The sequence below is a fragment of the Trachinotus anak genome, unplaced genomic scaffold (genome assembly GCF_046630095.1).
Source record: "Trachinotus anak isolate AG129_WGS33_773 ecotype Australia unplaced genomic scaffold, CSIRO_AGI_Tana_v1 ptg000025l, whole genome shotgun sequence".
NCBI classification, from domain to species: Eukaryota; Metazoa; Chordata; class Actinopteri; order Carangiformes; family Carangidae; genus Trachinotus; species Trachinotus anak.
Genome location: NW_027273876.1, coordinates 1,544,465 through 1,572,150, shown reverse-complemented (window position 1 = coordinate 1,572,150; position 27,686 = coordinate 1,544,465). Strand labels below are relative to the sequence as shown.

General features: G+C 38.7%; 1 protein-coding gene across 4 annotated transcripts in view; it reads left to right on the top strand.

Annotated features, from left to right (window-relative positions):
- grid1b (glutamate receptor, ionotropic, delta 1b) overlaps nt 1-27,686 on the top strand; it is a 455,594-nt gene that overhangs the window by 6,734 nt on the left and 421,174 nt on the right. For 3 of the 4 annotated variants that reach the window (XM_071462859.1, XM_071462860.1, XM_071462864.1), the window contains exon 2: nt 10,810-10,965. In XM_071462859.1, coding sequence (XP_071318960.1) covers nt 10,810-10,965 — 156 coding nt within the window. Of the gene's footprint in view, nt 1-6,851; nt 7,240-10,809; nt 10,966-27,686 lie in introns of those variants that run through there. The other variant, XM_071462862.1, reaches the window with a different exon arrangement.

The following is a 27,686-nucleotide window of genomic DNA, read 5'->3' as shown; positions in this document are numbered from 1 at the left end:
TGAGTGGAGCCTGTGAAAACTTCATGAGACACTTAAAGTTTGTTTCCCAGACCAGAACTAAGCCTAGTCCTGGATTTAGAACATTTGTCAGTAATTACATCCAATTAAACTCATTTTAAATTTAAACCTATGAGCTCAAATGGCCGTCCACTGTTTAAATGCAGCTTTTTCATGATCCACCTTGCTTTCAAAGTGTTAGTTGTCCTGTTCAATAGATCAATGATATGGTCCCTTTTAACAAAATGGTTGTTTTTCTTATGTGTTGATACAGATAACGTGTGTGCATCAAGTTAGGCTGTGTTTCACTCCAGGGAAAGAGGCTGTAAAATAGTGAGAACATTATGCTTTTAAGCAGTTCAAACACAATTTGCATGACTGATGAGGTAAGTTAAAGAAAAACAAGGTGAAATCAGAGCAATGACACATGTGTTTGGGAAAAGAGTTTAAGGACACAACACCCCAGGTCTGGTGCTTGGTGTTCGATGGTGAGGACAGGAGTCTGGAGGCTGAGGATGACTTTTGGCGAGGTGATTGGTGAGGTCAAAGGGCGTCTGGTTGCGGAGGGTTTCGAGAGGGAAGAGAAGGAGTTTGATTTGTGAGGCAGGGAGCAAATGGAGGTGTTGTAGAAGTAAGTGAGCAGGTGAGAGTGGATGTACAGTGCAATAGTTTATGAAGGACCGTCGTGGACATAATATTACGGAATGCTGTAGCAGTACTGAAGTGTGGTTGTGATAAAGGCATGGATCAGAATCTCAGCACCAGAGAAGGACTGGTGTTGTCCAGTAGTAAAAAGGCAGGGACTGGAGTTGGACTGAGAGAAACAGTAGGTGTTGACATTGATCCCTATGGAGTCAGAAAGGTTAGTGATTTGTAAAATTTACTTTGATCACTTTTCACTTATGTTTATGCTTTTGTGAGCCCATAATTGGTGGTGATGGATATTGTTGGTCGGCTGCCATTAACCCCTCTTTTTTGTTTTAACATGGTCGCATTGTCTATCATTCAATTAATTAATTATTTCTGTGACCTATTTGCCTCGAATTCCCACACCAGGAACATACTAAATACTTTTGAATCAATTGAATAACTGCTGTCAATTACGTCAGAAATCTCAGAATTCACAGCTTATTTTCAGGGTAGAATGATGCAGTTGGTCTGGTACTGAAAGTTATAATCCCTCTCCAGGAAAGTCCTTGCATTTAGACTAATAGAATTATTTTATCCTGTTTTTCAGGGGGCTGCAGAGCTATTAACTCTCCTGTTTTGATGTTTTCTGGTCACAGCTCATTTTTCACTTCATTCTGTGTAGCTCTTTTCCTGTGTGCTGTGTGTATTTATTCACTCTGTTCAGCTGCTTTTACTATTTCTTCATCCAAACAAATTGAAGTGAATTATTGTCACGTGTCCACATGCACAGACTCTGGTTGGGTGACTGATGGCAGAAACATATTAATGAATTTTACAAGTTGCAAACCTGAGCCAAGACTTGCCTGCGTGTTTGCCAGCCAGCGCTTTTTCTAAAATTGTAATCATGTCCCAGTTACTGGTGTGTTTCAAATGAGATACTGAAGCTCCGTGGAAGGTTTAACACGCCACTTACAACAACGTGTTATTATCTTTGTGTTGTCTGACACTTTGCTCTTGGCTAAATGCTCTTGGTTTTCAGCTTCTCTCAACTTAGAGTTTGTATATTAAATGATGCCGTGTGCTAATGTTTAACAGTCTAACAGCTGCAGTGCTGTGGTGGAACTTAATATCCATATATTATCTCCATAGTAGAGCAAGTCTTGTATAAAATTGTTGGTTATATGAGCCAAAGTGGCCAGTGGTATAGATAATCTTAGCAGATGCACATTTCATTTGCATTAGGCTGTCGTCTGATAATTATTGGCAGCCTGACAGCTCAGGATCTCACATCTGTCAGTCTGTCTGCTGCTCCACACGTCTGACAGTGTGGAAACATATTTTGTGTTCTCATGGAAGGAATACATAAACAGTGAATGAGGCTGTGTGGTGCTTTGTGGTTTTCTTCCACATTCTTCTGTTTTCATATATTTTATTTTTGCAGCAGCAGGTCACAGAACTAAAGCATTACTTATTTGGATATTTAATCATGATAATAGCTCTGCTGTACTCGCCACTGGCCCAATGCTTCGTTTGGACTTGGGGGAAATGTCATCCAAAATCCAGCATCCTATAAATCTTGGTGTTGTTGTTGTATTTTGTGTTTTGGAACATTTTAAGGCTACACATTATTCATTTTACTTATTAAATATCCTCTGGCTCAGGATTGGAATAATTTAGACTTGTTAAATAGAGTGAATGTGAAAGCAAATTCCTCACAATACCTGACCCTAACCCTGGCCAAAAAGAGCAGCTTCTCTATTTCATCGTTTACTGAAGTTTGATTGAAATACTTTAGATTTTTTTACTTAACTTCAGAAGTCTCACATTCCAACATTATGTACACACTAATTCACTTCAGAGACATAATGTAGTTGCAATGTCTGTGATTCCATTCCAGATCTCATTCAAATGCACTCAAATCATTTACTGAAACAACAATATTCAAAATTGTTTTCAAAGCATTAAAAGGGTTTCCATAGATGATTTTTATACAACTTTACCCAGAACTAGACTTAAAAACTGGATATTTCAGTGTCTATTCTTAGAGTTTTCATTCATTAGTATTCTTGTCCAGGCAGTAAGTAATCCAGGCCATCACCTCTCACTGGGAGGGAGACTTTTTCAGTGTCCACGTCAAGTAAAATGTAAAAGACAAAGAATAATTTGTGTTCTCGTGTCCAGTGATCTGCTGCTACTACTGTTTTAATTCCCTTGTGGTTTTAGCTACTAGTGATTTGCCACTGGGCAGCTTAAAAGATAAATGACACCTCTTGTATCACCGCTGATTAAGCCCTTAATAAGAATGGATTTGGTGGTGATGAGAGGAAGAAGGCAAGCAGGCATAAGTGGACTGACAGTGTGCAGGAATTTCTGTCGATTGAAGACCCCAGAGTGATCAGAGATGTGGTAATGAGCAAAGTCCTTTAAATTTCCTCCTAAAAATATCATAAGAGTGAAGTCCCATTGTACCACCCTATAGAATATCTAAAATGAATGGCAGTCCTGAACATTTTATGTATTCTGTTGTAAAGATAACTGACAGTCTCTTTATTTGGTTTTCCTCTCCACAGGGCAATGTGAGGCTGCTCGTCCATCTTTCCAACAGCACAGTAAATAAACGATGTAGCCTGTCAAAAATTGTAAATGATCCATAATTATATCCAGGTTCTCTTTGAAATCCCTTTTCCTTATGTCAGCAAATCACATGTGTGGAGGCGACTGAAATCAGAGCAGAGAAGCAGTACACTCGTCGCTGTCCTTGGTGCTGAAAGGGAGGCAGCTCTGTGTTTTTATCAACAGGCTTGTCTCTGTCTGTGGTGCTGAAAGACAGTCAGTTAAAACAACAGTGTTTGGTTCTTAAAAAATACAAACAAGATATAAATATGATGTTGTTGGACTTTTTAAAATTCAACAATACATTGAAACATACATTAAACAGTTTAAATACAATATTTCCAATGCAGGGTTTTTAATTGAAATGGAATATGATTACTTTTACTGATTCACACATCCATCCAAGCAATATATTTTCACACTCACATCTTGTTGTACTAAGGTAAGAGAGAAGGTTTTGAATTTACTCTTCATGACATTTAAACTTACATTTAACAAATTACAGTTTAAATTCAGAGGTAGCATCTCTTTGATCAGTGTCCAGCTTACCCTGTATAACCAACTGAAGACAATATCAACACTCTTCATGGAGACAGTTTTGCCCAGAAACTCACCTGTAATTGTTCTAAGCTCTTATGACTTATATGCCTGTACAACATGTATCTCTACTCCTTGATGAAACAAAAGTGTAATTTAAAGTTCAGAAACACAAGTTTCAGCTGTAGGTTTAAAACAAAAATAAAGAAAAAAAGTCTACTTCAAATAAAATCTATAAAATCTCCTGCCATTCAGGAAAAAACGTTGTTTATTTCTGAAGAAATAAAATCTTGGGATATTTTCATATTTTCAGTTGGCAGCAGGTGCTTATAATAAAATCTGAGAATATTGTCACCCAGTGAGAGTCACAGCCTCCATAAAGCGTTTCAGAGATTAATAGGTCCAGCAAGAAGCCAGAGTTTATGGTGGCATATCACAGAGGCTGCTAAATCCCCAAGTAAACCAGTCGCTTCCACTGATTTCCCAGCCAGCAAGAGCTCTGGGACACAAAGCCACGTACTGTTGGTTACCTGCCAGAGAGAGGAGGTGGTCTGATAAACTTACCATGCTACAATACATTGTTTTTGCATCACTTGCACAAAATTACATTTGGCAGTTGGCTGGTGTGAAGTTCCCACCCTGTATGTAGCATAGGAATGTTTGCAAATATGCTCGCAAGGCCACAGACTCCAAATCACACATTCATTTTCCAACTCAAACAGGATTTCCCCCGTTTCGGTGGCATTTATTAGCTATTCAGCTCAGTCGCAAATTCAATAATCTGACCTTAAGGATCAAAAAGAAATGTGCAAATTTTATGCTAAAATGTCAAGGAATGCATCTTGGCACTACCTTTTATGTACAGATTGCTTTCTATCTGTGTATGTCTTCATGTAATACAACCACACAGAATGCTGCTACTTAGCTGCAGAGGGAAGACAGCAGGCTCACTTTATTGAGTACCCAAGAAAACAGTATTCTGAGACTTTGATGTCTTTATTGTGATATGTTTCCTGATTAGTTAAAGGAAGCTGAATCGTTTTTTTCATTCTCGTACACTATGAAGTTACCTTCAGGAAGGAGACGAAAGGCTGAGATGTCATATAGATACCAAAATTAAATTTAGCATACTCTTGAAATGTATATGCATATTCAATAGATGGAAAGAAATTTGACTTCACTATCTGCAATTTCTCATTAAAAACCCGTATCACAGAAGGAACAAATCTCCTGCCAAAATGGGCTCCATATTAACGTCCTGCATCTATGGCCAGATGGAAGCCCTGTGAAGGATCGAGGGGTTTAGTGATTGGTGGCACTTTGTATAGTGAGTGCTATGCATGTGATGGCTCTGTTGTTGAGGCCTTACAAGACCAACGTTTAAAATTACACAATAAAATTACAAAATATTCGTAAGTAAACTAAATCACGTTTCTTATCAAAAATGATATTTTCAAAAGATGCGTGAAGTTGTCATTTTCCTCTATAGTCTCTATCATGACACCCATCTTGTCCAGATTTTTAGATTTCTGCCTTCACCCCAGTGCAATGGGGGTGAATATATATTTAGTTTGTGCAGCTCAAAGCCCTGGAAATGTATAAAAATTCAACAACAATATCTCTTTCCAGAAACAGTGTCCCTGTTTTTATGTATGTGAGCTGTGAGCTAAATTTCCTTCACCTCCACTGTGCTGGTGGAGGCAGAAATCTGGAAACCTGAAGAAATGAAAACTATCTATATCGAGATATTTTCCAAGATAGACTTGAGAAAACATGTATTTTAGGAATTTTTGGTGAACCAACTGTTTAAATTCCCCACTTTTCTCAACACAGCAGAAGAGGGAGGGATTCTGAGGAGGATAAAATTCATGGAGGTTCAGTCCTGAGCTCACAGAGTCAGCCCCCATGTGTCCAGACTTGGCCTCCTCCACCCTCAGCACTCATTAAACTAATTAAACTTGTTGCCGTTTGAGGCTCCCCAGTCGCTGCTGTGAGGAGAAATTTAAACCACACATCAGTTCCCTCACCGTGTCTCTGACAGGTACAACAAGATTCATTCTTAATTGAAAATGGCCGACTGACTGCAATTCCAAAACCAGATGATTGATTGATCAAGCCTGAGAAGCTAGACGACATCCCGTCGCTGCTCCGTGAGGAAGGCCTTCAAATGCACCGCGAGGATCTTGGTGCTGAGCAGAGTTCATCTGGATACTCAGAAAGCTGAATGAGCTCTAGCAGGCTGGCAAATTGAATTCTAACTTGTGGGCAAGGTTTTCGTAATTGTGCATGACAAATTGAACAGAATCTGGAAAGGTTCATTCATCAAACTGTCCATTTGTCTACCTCTGGGTCCCACCATACGTCTTTCAGTCCATACACACATTTAAGATTTCCCAGTTTTACTTAAATCTGGCAGAAGCCTAATGCAAATGCTACAACGATCTGCTGTACTTCTCAGCACTAATCCCCCCTTTAGCCAGTTCAGGAAAATTAAACGCATGCATCATTTCAACAACGGGATGCATGAGTTTTGTTTACAGCAATATTTCTCTTTGTGCAGATCCTGAAATGTTTCTAATGTACAGAGGCTCTTTTCTTGCCACAGGGAAGGAAAAGTTGAGAAATAAGCTCACCACAAGGTCCATTTAGCACCGTTGGTCTGGAACTTTCAATCATATCACAAGAACTTCATCAGCAGGTGTCACGTGGGAAGAACAGCAGGAGGTTTGTGTGGAATAAACACAAGAAAAACTAGGTGTTTAATATAAGTTGTTCCTCAGATAACTTACTAACAACTTTTCTTAGGTTGTCATGATTTAATTAGATTCAGCTTTATTTGGGAATATGCACCATTTACCTTTTAAATCTCTTAAAACTAGATTTTTTTTAAAAGAAGGAAAGCCCCATGTTCATCAATCTTAGCATAAAATTTCAATTATTTATGAAATCTCGAGATAAAAAAGCATATTGGGTTTGAATTTAGTTCTCACTGTACAGTATAGCCACCTTTGTATTTTATCAATTCATTTTTATGTATTATTTAATTATATTTTCGTTGTTTAATTTTAATGATTTTATTCGTTTAGGCACTTTTTAATATTTTTTTATTCGTTTATTTTGAATTAAGGAGCAGCTGCTGATTGGCTGCTGAGTGGCTGCTGAGTGGCTGCTGATTGGTCAAGGGCAGATCGAACCGTTAAAATAAACCGTTAATTAAAGAAGAAGAAGACGTTTGGCTGTGTCCTTTCTGCTGTCGCGGTGACACGGTGTTAGTTAGTTAGTTAGTTAGTAAGTCAGTTATTTCTTTAGTTAGTTCGTTAGTTTATTAATTAGTTGTTTAGTTAGTCTTTCTGCTCTAAAACTCCTGAAACCACTGGGCGGATACGATGAGGTGCCGGAACTTTCTGGAAGTCATCCGACCGTTACTGGGCTAGGAACAGTTAGGAGCCACAGCATGGGAAGGTAACAGGAACTACGTGTGTGAAATAATTAACTACATGTGTGAAGTAAATCGGCTTCGAGCTAAATAAACATGGCGGGTCTGAGGAAAGCAGCATTAGCAAAAACCAAGCGGCAACCCACCGTGACGTCACACACTGGTTCGCGAACCGCCGCTTTAAAGACTCGAGTTTGCGATTTGGCCGCCGCCATCTTGATTTTTTGAAACCAGAAGAAACCATATTTGGAGAAGAGGGTGGGGCTGAGGAGGAGCGAGGGGTGGAGCTGACCTGAGAGCCGAGGTCACTGTGCCCGCCGGTTCCCGCCCACCTACACCGGCTACCTGACGGACCGTGACAGGCTGCTCCGGGTGAATCAGTCATTCTCCATAAGTCAAGGTAAACTTTAGCACTAGGTGATAACTTACTGTTAATAGATAACTACATGTATGTACACATGTGGAAAATATTACACATAGGAATGTAATGTACACACAGATAATGAAATGTTATTGTAACTGAAGTTACCGTGTGCTAGCTTACACAGAGTAAGCTAACTGTATGTGAGCTAACTGTAGCTAACTGTATGTAAGCTAACTGTATGTGAGCTAACTGTAGCTAACTGTATGTGAGCTAACTGTAGAGTAGCAGCAGTGTAACATCTTGTGGTAAAACCATAGACTGTAAATGGTGATACACTTTACTGTTGTTTTAAAACTGGTTCTGTGAATCAAAGGTTATTGCCTGACTTCATGAGTGTTAACGATGACAGCAGGTTGTCGGTGTCGTTAAGTTACAAAACGATAACGTTATTACAGTGAACTGTGCTGGAGACCTGCAGACCCAGCAGATCAGTGTTATTGATTAATGTTGATTCTCGCAGTGCAATCGATCATCACGTAAGTGTGGTTCAGTGTTTTTAGTTTTTCGTTAATTTCATCGTTAAAAACGGGCGTCAAAACATCTGTTGGAATTATTCTTTCTCTCTTTCAGAATAAGTAACATCACTGTCTGCTTGGATTGATTATTGTATCTGCACCCACTCAGTGCCACTGAAGTGAGTATTAGTTTCTATTATTTATTGTAAAACAGTACAGCAGTTTTTACAACTAGCTGGAGGGAGTGCTGTGTTTTCAGATAACTGTGCGGAGTTAATCTAATAAGAGTGCTTCTTATTTTACCTTTTTCCTGCTAGAATATCACACATATCTCACTATTACAGTGTTTCTTTCCATCTGGCCAAGGTCTGGATCACTGGGGACAACTACATCCATCGTGGAGCCCAAAGAGCTACAGAGACCACGGGGATCAACCTTGGTGATGATGGTGTCTCCGTCCATTATTTTGGCTGGGGTGGTCTGAAGTGGAAGCTGTCTAACATCTCTACTACTTGTTGCTAAAGATGAGGGATTGAACAATTTATTATGCAAACTTTTGACAGTTCACCTTTACCTTGGTCCACAAAAGTATTTTATTTTTATAAAAGTTACTGAATTTAGTAAAAACTTTTTACATACCTTTCCAGTATTAACCAGTATTGGTTAATGATTTTGTTGAAATTGATGAGTTTTAAAAGGTGCAATAAAAGTATTTATGAATCTCTTGGTCTAAGTTTGTTGATGGTTTTATGGTATAATTTAATTTTATTTTTTTAATATACAGTCTATGGCAAAAACAGCAGGTGTCAGCTAACGACAGAATTAGCAAAGCACCTGGTGAAGATGTGACAAAAGTCAACAAATGACTGTAGGAGGCTTGTGTCCGCTTATGTTTTTATAAGTAGTTCAGGTGATATGTTCACGTTTCATGAAAGCATGAAGTCTGGTTTATTTGAACAGTTTTGAGGTTAAACCGTCACAAAAACGCCTTGTAGCAGCCATTTTTACTTTCCGCCATAATAGAATTATGAATTTTGCGTCATATCTCCTGAAACATTGACAGAAAGTCTCAAGTGTGGTGTATTTTTCTTTATACTGACTGTAATTGCCCTAAATCTATGAATTCAAATGATCTGACTTGTATTTACTCTTCCATAAAAGTAGCAGCAGATTGTTTGTTATAAATACAAATACACATCTGTATGTATTGTTTTATCCTGTGTGATTTATCTTTTTTATGTTCCTATGTTTTATTTGCTTTGTAAAGTGTCCTTGTGTTTCTTGAAAGGCGCTTATAAATAAAATTTATTATTATTAAAAAATAGCAACAAGTGTTGAAGTTTAAGTCAGTTTTGAAGACTGTGGTTGAGGGGTTTGTCTTTCCAAACTAAATTTTACAAATAAAAATTTAAGTCACTAAGCATTAATGGATTGTTGAACAGGCCTACAGTGTACAGGCGCAGGGGCCCAACAGGTCAGGGGGCCCCGGTCCACAGACTGTTTTTTGCAAGATTATATCATCTTACGAGGCTTGATTACTGCTTGTGACCAAGAAGTTGTACAAAAACCTAGATATGAAAAGTTTGAAGGCATAAATGCATCTGAGTCTAAATGCGTGCAAATTCACTTTTGCAGCCTTGCTCACCATTTTTATCCTTTTACAATGGCAGTCAAATGTAATCAATGATAACAAGTGGAAAAGTCCTTTAGAGAACCCAAGTAAACATATTATTTGGACTTACTAATGAATTACTGCGGCTGCTGATTAAGAAAGTGTTGTCATCCATGTTCTCGAAATGGCCGAGGCTTTTGTGAGTGATGTTAAGAACTTGTGTAAGCTCTGTCCTTGTGTAATTTCAGATGGTCTAGTTTGACCACAGTGCTCTGTGCAGTTATGTTAAGTACACTGATGAAAGTTGATGAAGAGCTTTAGCATGAGATTATGTTGTTGTGAAAATCTTATTTATGATAACTGGTCTTTGTAGAGCAACTCACTGAAACTGACAGGATGTTGGACATATGCTGTACATATTCTTTCTCTTCAGATGCACATTTTCCAGCATGTTTTTTAATGTGTTCGCAGCCTTAATTAAAAGGAACAAAGCACATATACTGTGTGGTATTTTCTTTTCTTTTCTTATCATGTCATGTAAACTTCTGTGGGAGGTTTCTGTTTTTAAACATAATTTAGTTTTAGTAATTGGGATTTGGACTACCATGTTTTTTTTATCTTTGCTTTTTATTTGATTTGTTCAGTTGTAACCAAAATTAAATTTTGTACTTTTGCAATATAAAGACTGATAACTCAGAGAGAAAATAATTTTGCGTTGCACCTTACTTACTTTGCCACTGTTACAGTAATGGTATCAACCTAATTTCGAATGGAAACAGTCTTGCATTGATCACACAGTGCATTTGGTTTCAAAGTTATTAGTAAACTTTGAATTTTCAATCACTCTCTATTTCTTTTCCAAGGTTGTCTGTCTTGACTGTAAGGTATCATGAGAAACCACCAGAGTTGGTTGAAATCCCTAAAGCAAACCAAGAAACCACAGACTCAATTCCTCATGTAACTCAGTGGCTACTGCCTCTGCCCATTAATGGTTAAATTCCCATGGAGATTGGGGTCCAGTCTTGCTGCTATCTAAACCAGGTTTGAATAAGAGTGTCCAGCTGTTTTACTAATCCATTTCTTCTCCCTGTCTCTACCTGTCAAGGTGCGATTTTTGAGGAAAACGCAGTGCGGGACGATGAAGTGTTCCAGCTCGCCGTGTCTGACCTCAGTTTGAGCGACGACATTCTGCAGAGCGAAAAGATCACACACTCTATTAAACTCATCGAGCCCAACAACCCTTTCCAGGCGGTGCAGGAAGGTAAGGATGTTGTGCAAAGCATGTTTACACTGCGTGACTGTGTGTGCATGTGTCTGAGAGATGTTCTCAGTTTCGATTATGGTGCTTTTTGCAGATTGGGGTTTGTTGTTGCTACACTGTGTGTGTGCATGGATGTGTCTGTTTTACTGGCCTGGTCTTTCGCTCTCTTGGTGAAGCATCCTCACGGCTAATGACCTAGGTATCAACCTACTAAATGCTGTTTAAAAGCATGGCAGCTGTCTGTTCTGTTTCTTCACCCAGAGGATACTGTTGGTCTTTGATGCTGCACTGCAGAGCCTCTCCTTGGCCTTCTCTCCTCTGTCTTATTGTTTCCTCTGAGACTGATTCTCTCTATCACACACCTCTCTCTCTCGCTCTCGCTGAGCCCTGGTTTCTTCTGTGCAGAGGAAGCTAGGGGGAAGCACTGAGTCAAGCTGCATTGAATCCAGCTGTAATTTTCCATATAATTGCCAACAAAGAGGCTTGCAGGCCTCTTAGCTGTGAAAAGAGCTAATCTGATGCAGAATGGCTTTGCTGAGAGTGTTTATGTTCAGACCAGAGGCTCTAGAAAAGGCAGTGATGATTTTGATTATGATTATGCTGGATGATGCTGATAAAAGTGATTTTTGTTTTGGTGCAAATAATGAGGATTGATGATGTTGTTGGGATGATTGTGGTGATGATAATGGATATCATAGATAATGATGCTGATGAATATTAAGATGATGCTGATGCTGGTGAGAATGTCAGTGATGAGGATGAAGATTCCTGTGGTTATTGTGAACATGATGAAGACTATAATGTTTATAATGAAAATAATTGAAGCATATTAATATCTGGTATGATGAAGACATGAATGTGTTGACGATGATGATAGCAATGAAGATGAAGGTGTGTTTTTGATTGTGGCAGTAATTATAATTATGTTGATGAAGATGCTGATGTTTTATGACAATTGTGCTGTTGATGAAGATGCTGATGCAGTCATTACTGCTGATGATGTTAAAAAATAACCTGGTACAATGATGAGAGCCTTATGAGCAATCATGAGCTCAGTTTCTTTCTACAGCCGATGCAACTTTAATCTTTAACTTTAAACTTTAAGAATATTTTGATGCAAACAACAGGGCAAAAGGGTTGTTACTGCACCATCTATGACTGGTCCGTCAATATTTAGTAACCTTAACAAGTCTCTTCCACTGCTGGAAACCAGAGCGTGTCAGAGAGACAGCTCAGAGTTGTTCACGGTATGACATATCGACTAGAGTATGATCACAGAGATAAAACACTTCAGTTTGTTGGAAGTTTTTTTTTTCCTTTAAGCAAAAAGGGTAATGCCTCAGGTAGTGCCACACTGTTTCACTCAGCTTTCATAACAAAGCAGGAAATGTGAGGATGTCTGTGTTTTTTCTTTTTCTCTCACATTGTTACCCAGAGAAGCTGTCACATCAGCTAACCTTCAGCAAGTTTGCATTTGTTACAAGGAGACCAGGGGTCAGAGATTACGACATCCTGACAGTAGTTGATAGTATTTGTGTGACCAAAGAAAAGGTTTTGATCTTGTGCGACAGAGTTGCATTTGAACTGAAATGTTATGTGTGGGAGGTGTAAGTGACTACCGGTACTTTAATTTGAAGAACTATATAAGATGAGTCATTGAGTAAAATCAGTCATTTAGGTCATGTTATAATATCACTGCTTATGAAAAAGAATTTTATGTAAGTCACAAAACATTAAATAGCTCTTAATCTCTGCGTGTAAAGACAAAGCAAAGACAAGTTGGATAAGGCCACCTGTCATCTCAAACAAAAGATAGTTCACCCACATCCATTATGGACACAGTAAACTTAGTTGATGTCACTGTGAAGTTGCTTTTAGAGGAGAAAGTCAACATGGTGCTGCAGATATTGCTCTTTTACCACACTGAACTAACTGTAGCATTACCTATATACCTAATAATGTGCATTGTTATGCCTTTGGAAAGACTGACACATTTTCTTCTTTATAACTTTATCTCCAATCTCATGTTCATGCTAATGTCCACATTTTTAATGATTAGGTGAGTAAAAGTGGCGTCCATTCAAATGAAAATTGAAAATTCACTCTAAAACTTTCAGGAAATTAATGGAACAGACAACAACAGTTTGTCGTTTGTTGACATCATCATTAAGTGATTAAGAATTACACACACACACAGACACACACACACACACACTGGCGGCAGCAGCAGCAGGAGCAGCACAGCAGACGTCATTAATGGAGGCATTTGTGTTCCTTGCTCTTTAATTACAATGATGTGCAGATGCATATGTATGTGTGCGTTTGCATCAGTCTTGCTCTTTAAAAGGTCATGGAGTTGTGTCATGTGTGGACCACAGACAGACACACACACCTGTTTACTGCCTGAGTCTGATCCATGTTAACTAGGTGTAAAGCCAGCTGGTTTTTCCTACAGATGACACAAATGTCATCTAATTCCATTTCCTGTACCTACTGTTCTGTTTCTTGACTCCGTCACGGAAAAAACACGACTGAGGGATGCAGCCAGTCTCCCTCAGAAAGGTTTTGAGATTCTTATTTAGACAAAATACCATTAATATACCTCAGAGTGTGAAGAACTCCTCCTGTACTTCCTGTGTAAGGTGAGAAATCAAAGTGTAGCATCATATATTAACTGTTACTGGATGAGGAGTAACACCACATACATTCTGTTAAATTTCTATCTTTTCATTATACTTTATTGCTGTAAATCTCTGGTGACTGAGATTTCTGTTTGTTCAGGGTTTTTTGCAGGATATTGCTTAGCTGAGGTGAGGACAAGTTTTCAAGTGACTTTAAAGATTATGTTTTGGAAATTAAGAGACATGGAGGGTGAATGGAGACAGAGAGAATGAGAGTGCAAATAAACAAATACTGGAAGAGGGGGAGTAAGTAATAAGTGTATTAAGGACAGAAAAATGAAAGATGAGAGAGGTGATGCAAAAAGGAGAGAAAGAGAGAGAGAGAGAGAAAGATGGGGAGAATGAGTGTGTGTGGTGGGGGGACTGTGATCAATACATCATGGTGCAAGGTTGGTTAGATGACGTTTTCTGTGTGTGTGTGTGTGTGTGTGTGTGTGTGTGTGTCAATGTGTCAATTATGGCTCAGCTGGCTTCTTGCTCGACCTAACCTTTCTCACAGCTCCCATTGTCCTCAGTCCTCGAAGACTCTGCTGACAGCCCAGGCAGCCAGCGTTGTTTTTTTGTGTGTGTGTGTAGTTGTAGTTTTCTTAAGTGTGTGTGTGTGTGTGTGTGTGTGTGTGTGTGTGTGTGTTTCCATCAGCTGACTCTTAGTATTTTTTGTCTTATCTGACAAAAACAAATCACACTGAGGTTTTTCTTTTTCTCTCTCTGTATTCATGGATCCTTCTTCGTTTATCCTTTATATTCTGTTTCTGCTGGGTATATTTATATGTGTGTATGTTTTTTTTCTTTTTATATGTTTGTTTGGTTTCTTTCCAATAAAATGCGTCTGTGAGACTCTCCGATGTTGTTGTTAGAACACGAGATAAACTAACTGTTGTAGAATTTGTTAGATACATGAAAAGGAAGTGATAGCACATGGCTATGTCTTATTGTGTGGGCCCAAGTATGTTTTCTTCATGCATCTGTTGGTCTTCTTTTCTGTCTTTGCTCAGTCAATACAGAAATCAGATATTTGTTTCTATTCTAAAAATGTATGTAAATATAGTTGTCCTTTGAAAAACAAGTTGTGCACAGGCCAAAATTAAAATATTTTTTCCGACTAGATAAGGAGGGAATATCCTGATTTCTAGGAATTGTATTTGAGAGCTTATATGAAGCTTGACATGAAGAAAAAACATCTTTATTTGATACTCAAGACGACAGCGATTAATGTAAAGATTAGTCTGACAATTTTGATGATTGATGAATTGTTCATTCACTTTAGAGAATGCCAAATTTTCTCTATTTCCAGCTCAAATGTGAACATTTGCAGGCTTTGTTCGGCATCATTGTTAATTTAATATTTTTGGGAAATTGTGATTGACACTTGTTGCTATTGGGTGACATCTGACGCACTAAACAATAGATCTGCCAATCATATTTGACAACCTTTTTTCCCCACAGTAAAAACTAAAAACAAAACAAAAAGTAAGTTTTGAAAATGAGAAAATTGTAACTGTTGCGTATAAACCAGTAACAGTGTATTTTCCATTAGCCTTGTGATACATGAGAATGCAGATAAACTGCAAAGATCAAAATTGGTAATAGCATCCATACTTACAGGATATGTGTTAACAAGGCACAACAAAAATGAGACTAAATCTGAAAATGAGACAAAACTGAAAATGTTGACTAGAACTGTCCAGCTCTCTTCCCAGCCCTGGTACAGTGGCCTCAGAAACTATTCACACCCTTTGGCAGCAGTTACAGCTTGGATTCTGGTTGGGTAAGTCTCTCCTAGCTCTTCACACCTGGATTTGGGCAGTTTATCCCATTCTTCCTGTAAGGGCCTCTTAAACTTCTTCAGGTTGGATGGAACTGCCATCCTGGGGTTTACATCCAGGCTTTTGGCTGGGCCACTCCAGGACAGTGAGACTTTTGCTGAAGCCTCTTCAGTGTTGTTTTGGCTCTTTGTGTCATGTTATTGTCGTGTTAAAAGGTGAACTGTCACCCCAGTCTCACGTCATGTACACTCTGGAGCAGGTTGTCTTCAAGGACCTTTCTTTATTTGGCTGCATTCATCCTTCCCTCAATTCTGTTTGAGTTCTGCTCAAAAAGTTCAGGTTTTGTCTTATCAGACCAGTGAATCTTTTGTGTCCAATCTTGGAGTCCTTTAAATGCTGTTTGACAAACTCCAGTGGGCTGTCATATGCGTTGTACTCAAGTGGCCTCTGTCTAGCACCTCTACTATAAAGGCCTGATTGATGGAGAGCTGATGAGATGGTGGTCCTTCCAGCACAGTCTCCCTCTGCAGAGGACCTCTGAAGCTCCGTAAGAGTGACTGTTGGGTTTTGGGTCACCTCCCTGACCAAGGTCCGTCTTGGCCTGAACACTCAAAGCTTTAGTAATGGTTTTATACCCTCACCATGGTATGTGCCTTGGTACAGTTTTATCATGGCGGTCTACAGAGAGTCCCTTTGACTTCATGGTTTGGTTTTTGTCCTGACATGTATCATGGAATATTTCATTTAACATGGAATATTTTTTTTTTTAAATAAAAGATTTTAGTTTCTGATTTATAACAGATTTTAAGCAAAATTTCCTAAAAACCTATTTTCACGTTATAGCATTTAGAAAAAAATGGCACTATTTATCCATTTGAAATTGAATCTACAGCACAATAAAGTGCCAAAAGTGAAGAGGTTTGAATACTTTCTGAAGCCACCGTATCCACCGACTCCTTGAAAAGAGCTCATCTCAAGATCACAGCCAGTATAACTGTTCAGTGGCGTTTTCTTCCACTTCTTTTCACAACAGAGATTCCTTTGTCATAATAGAGGCTGTTTATTCAGATAGGAGTAGCTCTTCATCCACACAGGCAAATATGCAACACTTTAATGCCATTGACAAACCCTCTGTTGAAGCCTCCAAAGGAAAATCTCACTGAAACCATCTGTCAAACCAATCCAGTTGGATTACAAGCCTGGAGTTTTCAACAAAGAGGCTAAGACAGAGAGCTGTTTCTCTACCAGCTCTAATCCTTTTAACACGTATCAGCTGAATTTTCAATAAAGACATCCCGTTATCCTGTGTTTGTTTTCCTTTGCTGATGGTACAGTTGGGTTCAACTGCCTCGATTTCCCTGACCCATTGCTTTGTAATACGGATATAATGTGATGAACTTTTCAACACTGCTCACTAATTCTTTAATTGGCTTTTCAATTCGAACAAATTAAGCTAATTGTCTTATTATGATCCTGTCCGGCACAGCTCAATTACTGTATAATTAGAGGAGAAATGACTCAGTCGGGTAGTCAGCAGTGGAATTTGATGTTCTTCATTTTCGCTTAATTCCTCTCTTCACCTTTTTTCTTTTTGTTTCTGTCTCATTTATTTCCTCCCTCTTCTTTCTTAAATCTGTAGTCCATCCATGTTATTTTGTTTTCTATCAAAACCTCTTTCTTCGTCCTTCTTAATTGCTTTCATCTTGTTTGTTTTGGACTCCTATTTCTTCCCTTTTTTCTATTTATTTCCTTTACTGTGTTTATGATTTTAATGATTATTTGTGTTTGATGTTATGTAGCAGGGCTAATTTCCTTTGAGTCCATAAAGTTAAGTCAGGTTTTTTATTTTCTCTCCATTTATTCTTCTGTCTTCTTGTTTTCAGTATCTTGGTCATTAGGTCATTAGTGACATTATGGCAATGTGGTTAAAATCATTTTGTCTATTACAATATGTTAATGTATGTAAAATCCCACATTAAATGATGAAACTGACTATTTTGAGAAAACTTTTAAGATACAGCATGTATGGGTCATCAAACAGTTTTTACATCTTATGATGCAAAACGAACCTGGAACAGGCAGATCTTGTTTAGGTTAGAACTTTGGTTTTTGCACAGGTTGGGGTCCACAGAAGACCTTTTAATACAGACGCTCAGAGACATGTACACTTAGGCAAAGACAATAAAAAACCATGAGGGACCACACACTTGCACACATGCTGGCATAGGCAGAGTTACATTTGCTTACATTCTTAGCTGTTATCTCAGCTTCTGCCTGACAGGATGACAGTTAAGTTACAATGCCTGCGAAACGACAAACAACTTGATATGGTCTGTGTGTGTGTGTTGGTGTGTGTGTGTTGCCTGCCTGTCTGTCTGTATTTATTTGAGTGACAGCTCCTGCTGTTGGTTCCCAGCAGACAAACTGGCCTCATCTGTCCTATCGCAACAGGTTTACGCACCAGAAAGACTGATAATGATCAGACGTGTGTTTTTACTCAAAGGTTTGTGTGTATGTGTGTGCATTTGTATGTTAGGCCTGTGTGTGTGTGTGTGTTAGAATATTTGTTTTTGTGTTCTAAATCATGGAAACTGAATTATTTAAACATGCACAAAAAGATCATTTTCAGAGGGAAAATGCCACCTGGCTCTGGCTGCTTTTTAGTTAATTGCAACTGTTTTAAAGAGGGGTGAATTGCTCTTTGACAAAGACTGTGTAGTCTTGATCAGGGTCTGTTTGTCATTGGTTTGGCTAGTTCCCTCAGATCCAATGAAGGGAAATCTGGATGCTACATTATGTAATGATAGTTTGGACATTAGTTTGGTTCCAGCATTGTGGCAGCAGTTTGTTTGTCCCTTTACTGTTTCAACATGGCAGTGTCCCTGTGCACAAAGCCACCTCCATAAAGAAATGGGTTTTCCTCAGTTTGGCGTCGAAGAACTTGATGGGCCTGCACAGAGCCCTGGAAAGCTGGAACATTGACTTTTCACCCAACGTCGGTGTCGGACTTCACTAATGGGAGCTGCTGAATGGGAGCAAATCCCTGCAGCTCTTTCCCAAAATCTGGAGGAAAGCCTGAAGCCACAAGAGTGGAGGCTGTCATAGGGCCATAGTGATGTCCATGGTGTTAGAATGACAGCTTTTCAAACTGTAATAACTTGTTCGAATTCAAATTTACAGTCTCGAAGCGCATCAGAGCATTTGAAGTAGTTTTCCTTGTGGTTCAGCAGACGGTGCTTTTAAAATTCCTTACCAGTTTGACCCACAGCTACTCTGTTGATTAATTAAAAACTGTAAAATTACCAACAAAGATGAGGCTGTCTCTAAAAGATAACAAATCTGAGGTTTTACCTGCCATCTTGGCATCCAAGTAAAAAATTGTGGTATATAGATAGCATTTGAATTAGTCTGTGCTCTACTTAGTTGAAGCCTCTTATTTTTTGTTTTTTCTCCACTGTTTTCTGTGGTTTAATTTAAATCTGCTGTATAAAATTGGTTTAACAGACGTTTTAGGTCATACATTTCATAAAGTACAGATACAGCTCAGATCATTTTCTCATGTCTAACATTTCAAATCTGTTACCACATATGTTCTTTTGAAAGCAACAATATAATCAAGTTTCAAACTCTATTATGTAATGTCAGTTAAAATTAAAAAAATAATATCTTTTATGCCAGAAACACTTAATTATTATTAGTTGAAGCTTATAGCGACAGCCATAGCTGTTAACTGTAGCCTATATAAAAATATACATACTTGATCATTTAAAATTGTCTGCAAGCTTGAAACTTATCAAGATTTATTTATTTATTTATTTATGGGTCATGTCACCACCTCAAATATATTTCCTTTAGTCTTAACCATCTGAAAGCTGAGCCACACTATTTTCTCTAACTTAAATTGTATTTTCAGGTCAGCTGCTGTAACTTTCTGTGCTGATTGCATCTTGTAAATAAGGATCTAAAAGAAATACAGAGGCTATGTAGACTTTGTTCTTGTGGTAATGCTGTTAATCTAAACTGTCAAATGACTCTGTGATCTTTGATCGTCCAGACTAACAGCTCTGATGTTTGCTGTTTTCTCCTCCAGACAGCAGACAGCAATCATTTCACTCTCTGATCTCCTGCTTTTGTTAGATGTCAGTGATCCAACGATGTGGGGATTTGAAGGTCGATACTAGTGTCAGTTCTTATTTAAAAAAAAAAAAAAAAAAAAGAAAATCCTGTTACTTCGGGTAGATTTGCTGATTTGCTTTTTTTTTTTTTTAAATATGTCCTACCCTGATAATCCTTTTTAGATTCATCTCAACACCCAGGGAAAAACCACTGACAAACCAAATTTCTCCAAATAAATCTGTGTTGAAAGTTCATTAAAATGTTTAAGAATCTTGCCTTCTAGTGTTGATAAGTAAAATGAACATGTTAAGCGCTATAGGAATATGTTCAGTAGGAGATGCATTTGCTCATTCTCCAATCCTGTATTGAGGGGGAAAGGCACATTGGTGGGATATGAAGGATGGAAAGGAGGGAGGGCAAGATAAGGAAGGATGAAAGATATCCACAAGGACACAGAGACGAAGCCCCGGGCCGAGAGCCAGCTCCTGCTTCACTGCTCCCCACACATGACACACGCACACATTCCCAATTCACTGTGTTTAGTGGTTGCAGTTGGTGATCTGAGTTTTGCTGTGTCGAAGCACTAAAGCTACTGTAGGTGCCACTTCTACTTATTTAAGCCTGTCTGTGTATATCTACTTCTCTTATCTCTCTGTCATTCTTCTGTTGCCTGTAAACATTAGGAATACTGTTTAGACAGTGTCATGTTTGGGGAGAGGAAAATGTCACTACTACTAAAATTAAGTAATCACTGCTGTCATTACCAGTTAGGAGTGGGTGATAAGAATGTAATCCAACTATCATTATTTTATATTAAGATATCCATGTATATTGTGTTGTGTGTAATAGATTATCTGGTAGGAATGCACATATCCAATAGTTATAGGCTGACTGATCCATTTTGTCATTTAATGTTTCTGCTATCATTTGGCATTATTTAGTCACAGCGGGCAGATGACCACTGCAATCCCTGGCTGGTATTAGATTGGTATGTTATATCTACAGATACCCTGAGCTGAAGGAATAGAATTTAAAAAAACAAAACAAAAACTGGACCGTCAGTATCAGTTTACTTTGTCACATTGATGCAAACATGCTATAAAAATCCAACATACCCATAAATTAGTCATGCTTGCTGATTTGCAGCATTGCTCACAGTGACCTAATACAAGGGGAGATGTTAAAGGGATGTTGACTTTTTGACTATGGTAAAAAATAGCATGACAAAATCTGACAGTTGACAAATTTACATGATATTGTCATATCACCCAACTCTATTACCAGGTGGTGTAAGCAGCTGCTAGTCCCATCTTGCCAGCCGACAATATTTCACCAGCCCACAATAATTTGTGCAGAATACAGGAGTACAAAATAATAATTCAGTGATATGTGGTCCTCTCCCAGTTGTATTTGAGGCAGTCAAAAAAACAGATATGTTGGCAGATTAGATCTTACTTCTTGGTTGTCTGGTTTGGTGAAACAGGATTTTTGTATTTTGCTGTGTTGGATAACAAGAAGAGTCTGACATTTAAAACAAAAAGTGCACATGTTGGATCTTTATTACTTTTAAGGCCTCTATGGAAGGATAACCCAATCTTAGATGATGATTAATACCTTTTTGGTAATGTTATCCAAAGTGTTCCCGCCTGTTAAATGGTCTGATCACATGAAAAACCCTTTTAACCTCTAGCTAATGCTTGTCTGTTATGATGTGCAGAGAGTGATTCATAGGACAGTAGCTTGTTTGTTCTCAGTGTAAATTTTGGCATCATTTCAAAAGGCTTTATGTGGCATGTTCTTAGTGGGTGTTCACTTTAAATTCATAAATCAATATTTCATAAACATAGATGCGCCGCTCATTGAAACCATTACGATTTTGTAAGCAAAGGTCTTAAAACGGTCCATAAATCCTCTAGTAACCTGTAATGGGCTCCACTTTGATTTAAGCAATCATTTTGTAAGAGAAGATGACGTGTTTACGGTGACTGAAATCTCATTTATGGAATGAAAGTCTTTAAAGTGAACTGAGCCATTTCAGCAGTTATTTCCGTCTACAAAAACACTCGGAGAGCAGCCGAGGTCTTCTGGAGAAACGCAGAAAATTGCTTCATTAGTATTCTTTGCTCTTCTATCACAGAGCAATTACTCACCATTAGCTGCTTTTTTGTAGTTTATCAATGGCACAGTATAATAACAGCTAAATTATCTACAATGCAAAGTGCCATCTGTTTTTCCATGACTGAGGCTTTAACTCCTTCAGCTTGTTGGTTGTTATTAATCCACAGGGAATCACTAAGGGAGGGGAAGCTGTGTTACAGATTTGTCGGAGTCTTAGCTTGACTTTCTGCGGGAGAGGAAAAGAAAAAGTCTCTTGGCTGCTCGCTCTTCCCCAAGCTAGCCTGATCCTGTCCGTTTGTGTCATGATTACGAGCTTGTTTTCATCTACCTCTTTCTTCCTCTGCTCAATCAAACTTCTCTGTCTCCTTCTCTCTACATACATCCACACCATTTCTCTCTTTGTCTCCCTCTCAGTTTCTTTGTCACTCTTTCTTTACATGTCTCTCTCATTTATGTGACTGCTAATAGAACAACCAAACTCATACTCCAAATTCTACTTCTTAGTCACTTCTTTTCAGTAGTTCCTATGGACTGATGTGTGTTAATTATAACAATATTAAGAGTCTTAAATATTTTCTGAAATATTTGGACACTGGTGAGTTCACTGATTTTTATCAAAACCAAATGCTACTCTTTTCCAAATATATTCGTAGGTGCGAACATTTCAGCCTTTTTGTTTTAATTGAGCCAGTTATTTTCTTTTCAATTGAATTTCAATCATTTTCCCTCAGGAGACCTTCACATTGAAATCTTGTTTAAATTTGAACAGACTTTAGCTACTGCAAAAATGTTCTGACAGTGCCGACCTTAGAGGGAGAGAGTCTAAACTTGGAGGAAGCAAACACATGATGTTTTTCACACCATTAAACTGTATTATAACTCTGCTCTTCTAAATGAGAAGCAAGGCCTAAAGAGTTTTTCTCTTTGTGTGCATTGTGCCATGATTGAAACTAGCCACAGTCAATGGTGGCCATTGCACAGCCCTCAGTTAGTCACTTCATCACTAAGCTTCCTGCACCACCTGTTTCATTACCATGCAAATTAATTTCATTGTCATTTTCTGCTGTCACTAAGCACTTGAGCAAAAATGCATGGATGGACCTATGCGACTTAAAAAGATAATGAGCACTGGGACACTTTCTAAATGTATGAGATAGGTTTTAAGTGAGTGTGAGATATTCAGTTTCATTTAGATTCTATGGTTATTTTAATCTAATGAAGTAGGAGGTAGCAACAGAAGTAAAATGTCACAGATGAAGGAAAATTTTGAAGTGATTTTAGAATACAGCATGAAAACAGATTACTTCACATTTAAAACTATAATCCAAGTCCAAAGACCACATACGCCTTGAATGCATTTGTGAAGGTACCTGTTGTTGTACTGAGCGAATTTGACAGAGCTGACCTTAAAATTGTCCTTCAAGAGCTTTCACCTTTTTCATAAATAACCTTTAATATAGGTGCAAGGTATTAGAAAACAGTCTCCCTAGATTTAATTTCATGTATTATAAACCTGCCTTTTCTTCAACTGATATTCTTTTTGATTTTGAATTGTTAATTGTTATATGTTATTGTAAAGATTCTGTGGCAGTAAATGTAGTAGTCCTGCTCCTTAGATGTTTACAGTGCTCCTTCTTTTCTCCCCAGTCCTTGACTACAGTTTGGTCCAATACCTATTGCTCCATAAATCCTGTTCTGTCAATATCAACAGCCATAACGGCCTGTCCTAAAGTGCCCAAGTCACTCATACGTGGGAAATTTACATCAAGGCGCTGTAAGACTGCAGGATTTGCAATGGGCCCATATTTCCTCTTCATCACAGCTAACTGGAGATAAGCTGGCAGCAGTTAAAGCTTCAGCGGAACGATAGATCAGTAGTGGGCCATCTGCTTGTCATTTCTGATTGGGGACATAAATGTAGCTCTTTGTCTTTTCAAGTCACCAGTGACCAAGAAGATTCAGATAGGAAGGGTCCATGAGTTCCTCCAGAGGGGAGGGAAGAGAGACGCTGCCAGACGAGGACTCATGCACTCTTGATTTTTTTTTTTTTTTTTTTTAATCCTTTGTGAGTCAATTGATCTGCTCTCTAGAAAGCAGCAGATTGTCCTCACCACACACACACACACACACACACACAGACACACACACACACACACACACACACACACAGAGTAACTAAACACTTGATATAATTAAAAGGGTTTGATTTTGCCAAATTTCCACAGTGGGGACAATTAGGTTTATTACTGTGATAGCCAGCGGCAGCTCAAAATGTTAACAACCTGGGATCAAAACCACAATTACCTTATTTGAAACGGCAGTCACCCAGCTGGCAAATAATGTCTGTAGGCGATGAAAGGCATGACAAACCACAGCAGAGAATGGCCTCTAGATTAAGTTTTGTGGTGTTAAAAACTGTGCAGGCTTTTGTTGGTGGTGTTGGCAGAGTTGGCAGTAAGGAACTGTAAAGGTGAAGCCGTTAAAAAAATTATGAGCTGCGTTGGCTGTCTGTATATCACCTATATGAGCTAATGATAATGATGAACACTCTTCATAGTATAATAGGTGGGTAACAATACAGTCAGGCCTAAATTTGTTATAAATGTGATGTGCACTCATAATAAAGTTTGACTAAAGTTAACTCATACCACCCACCATCCATTTGGGGGAGGTTTGGTTAAATTGAGACAAATGGACTGTCTTTAATTAACTCTTGTGATGAATTTTGACATGAAGGTTTCAAATATTTATTGAATTTTTGTAATTTTTGGGCTGACAGACTATTTTGAATGGAGGGAGCAATGGTTTAATGACACCCGACTGGAAAAATGGTGGTGATTACGGTAGTGGATGAAAATGCGTGGTAATTGCCTGCTGGCATCTGTGGCTCTGGTGACACATTCTTGTAGACACGATAACTCTAGAGCAAAACAGATGAGAAACTTGATACTCAAACCACAAGTATCCTATAATGGGTATATGATCTGATCAGATTTTGGTTTGGCTTGCTGCATAAATTTGCTTATTAATGAGGGAAATTTGAAAAAATCTTAGCATTCTTGAGGACAAACTACCAGTGCTTTTTGGACTCCCAGTAAGAGCAGGTTACCTATGTGAAGCCATACATGTTTTTAAAGCCATATGGCATTGACTTATCGGACGCAGTCATATTTTACACACTGGTGGTGATTTCTCTGCCCAGCAGCAGGATTATTTTTGATTGAACAGAAACACCTTGTTACTACATTAGGATAGCAGACCGTCTTTATTTATGCTGATGACATGCTCTGCTGCCTCCCAGCAGGAGCGAACGGCTGCACAGGAGAAACAGATCAGAGGCCCACAATGCCTCTGATAGATCCGCTCTGGCACTGACATGACAGATGAGATTTTACAGAGTGGTTTGCTGCGATTCCTCGAGCATCTGGATTTAAAACTGCTGAAGGGAGTCGAGCTGATGGTGGCGAGGGAGAACTTGGCAAATCGATTCAGCTTCAACTTTCACTTCACCTTCCATCTTGTAAGAGATTGCAGATAAGGAGGAGTGTGTTTGATGGTTTGTTTATTCTAGAACACATGGCTCAAATTAGAAGATAAACCAGATCTCTGTTCTAATTTTGCGCTTTTTGTGGATTGAAGCCTGTCTGGCTGGTAGAGATAAAAATGTTCCAGGTGGATTGATTGATAGATGAGGTATGAGTCTCTTTGAGCTTGAAATAGCAAAGGCAGGTAACCCGCGTGGAAAAGTAATAAGCGTTCAGCAGACTTGTCATCAAATAATAAAAGTCCTTCTAACTGAACATCAGGCTTTGGTGTCTGAGTCTGAGTGAACGCTTTAAGGCCAACAACGAAGTGGAAACACCGAAACCACAAGACCAGGAGGTAGACCAGAATCAAATACAACTGGAAGACAGGTTGGGGTTTCATTTTTTTCAACAAGATACCTTGTTGTTTTGACTGGTATAATTCTTTAGTGTTAATCTGGTGATGCTGCTGCTCTCTACACACACTTACCGCAACAAGTCCAGACTCCACTGGGGATTCTCAGAAAGATCTCTGTGCATGTACGAAGTCAGTTACTGAGGTAAATTAGGCAGCCTGAAGGAAAGTAGGTTCAACGCTCATCACAATTCTGTCGCAATACACCAAACAGTGCAGACTGATGGGGAAGATTTTTTGTTACTGAGGGTGGCAGGTAGAAGATGGGAGCTTTGAATCCCAGACTGCAGGAAAATCATGCTGGGAGATGTGAAAAAGTCAAGTTCTCCCCTTGTGCAATTCTAAATGACCCACTGTGGGAATGTTCTTTAACAATTTTATTATTATTATTATTATTTTTTAAAGTTTTTTTTTTAGCCTTTTAGTGCCTTTGGATAGGTCAGTGAGAGAGTGACAGGAAAGTCAGGGAGAGAGAGGGGATGACATGCAGCAAAGGGCCGCAGGTTGGATTCGAACCCAGGGCCACTGCCTTAATGGTATGCGCTCTACCAGGTGAGCCACCGAGGCGCCCCAACAATTTAATTTCTATGGTGTCAACGTTATTTCTTTGGAAAGGGAGGATAAACTAGCTCTAGATTTGTTAGGTAAAATACAATAAAGAAGATAGAAGACATGTAGAAACACAATTTTGTGTGTGCTGTTTAAATTCTCAAGCCTGGCTGACCTGAATTTACCTCCTGATGTGTGTTGTGAGAACACTTTGCATCCTCATTGAATGTTCTTGGATAAATAAGCGTGACTTCTGAAATTACAGGTTTTAATGACTCAGTGGAATCAAAGCTGGATCCAGCTGATGAGATAATCCCAACAGGACTCAGATCTGGAGAAGATAAACCACCATGTCACCCCGTTTTCTGCCAAAGGCTCATTCATCCGTGTTTACAGAATCCTTGGTGAGAACAACAAGCCAGTGTGTTCACCTCAGAAAATGAGATGAAAGTGATTACATTTTGAAGAATACATTGCAAGAATTACCTTGCTGCTTAGCTGCCGCCATTTAGCAGCAAGCGCTTCCAATTATCCAGAACATGCCCCGCCGGTTAAACTGTGCAATTATCAGCTAGATGGAGTCATCACCTCAGCAAGGCTTGGAGGGTGCGGCCCTCGTCTTTCCATGTCTCTCCTGATTTATTAACCTCTCAGAGGCAGTCGAGGCAAACAGTAGAAGTCAACTTTCATGAATCATTGTTCCTGGAAGACTTGGAAGAGCAGGAGTTTTGCTGCCTCACAATGCAATACAATTTCAAAGTGATTTATCCTAAGCGGCCTTTATACTGAAGTGACACAACACAACAATACATACCATTACTTATACACAAAACACAATGAATGTGGGAAACAAGCCAATAGAGCAGGGCAATAACAATCAACCATCACCATGATAAAACACACTCACACAACATCACCATGATAAAACACACTCACACAACAGTCAACACAATTAAAAGAACAGTTATGCTGAGAAGAAACAGAAAAAGTTCAGACAAACCCGTTATCTTTGGACTGAGATCTGTTTATTTACCGTAACAACTTGTGACCCTGAGGAGAAGAGAAACGTGGCTTGATTGGCCATGTTTTCTTTTTTTTATTTGCCTAAAAAGTCATGATGAATGTCAGATTTTAGTCCTACTGTAGTAGCCAAGGAGTAGAAAGCTTTGTGCAACTGATTAATAGGGCTGGGCTTTGTTTAGAGCTGAAACGGGGAGTTGATTAATTGTTCGATGGGCAGAAAATTAACAGCCAACAACTATGATAATAAATCGTTCTGAAAGCAAAAATGCCAAACCTTCACTGTGCCAGAATCTCATTTAGACAAAATAAGCAATTTGAAAATGGACATCAGGTCCTGAGAAACTATGATGAATACCTTTTTTAAAAAGTCAGAAGAAAGAAAGAAAGAAAATCAGTTAATTGAGAAAACAATCTGTACATTAATCAATAATGAAAATACCCATTAGATGCACATTTAGTGCTGTTGGAGACATCTTGAATCTGGGCAATATGCTGAGTTTCAGTATCAGCACTTGTGGTTTTTCTCATT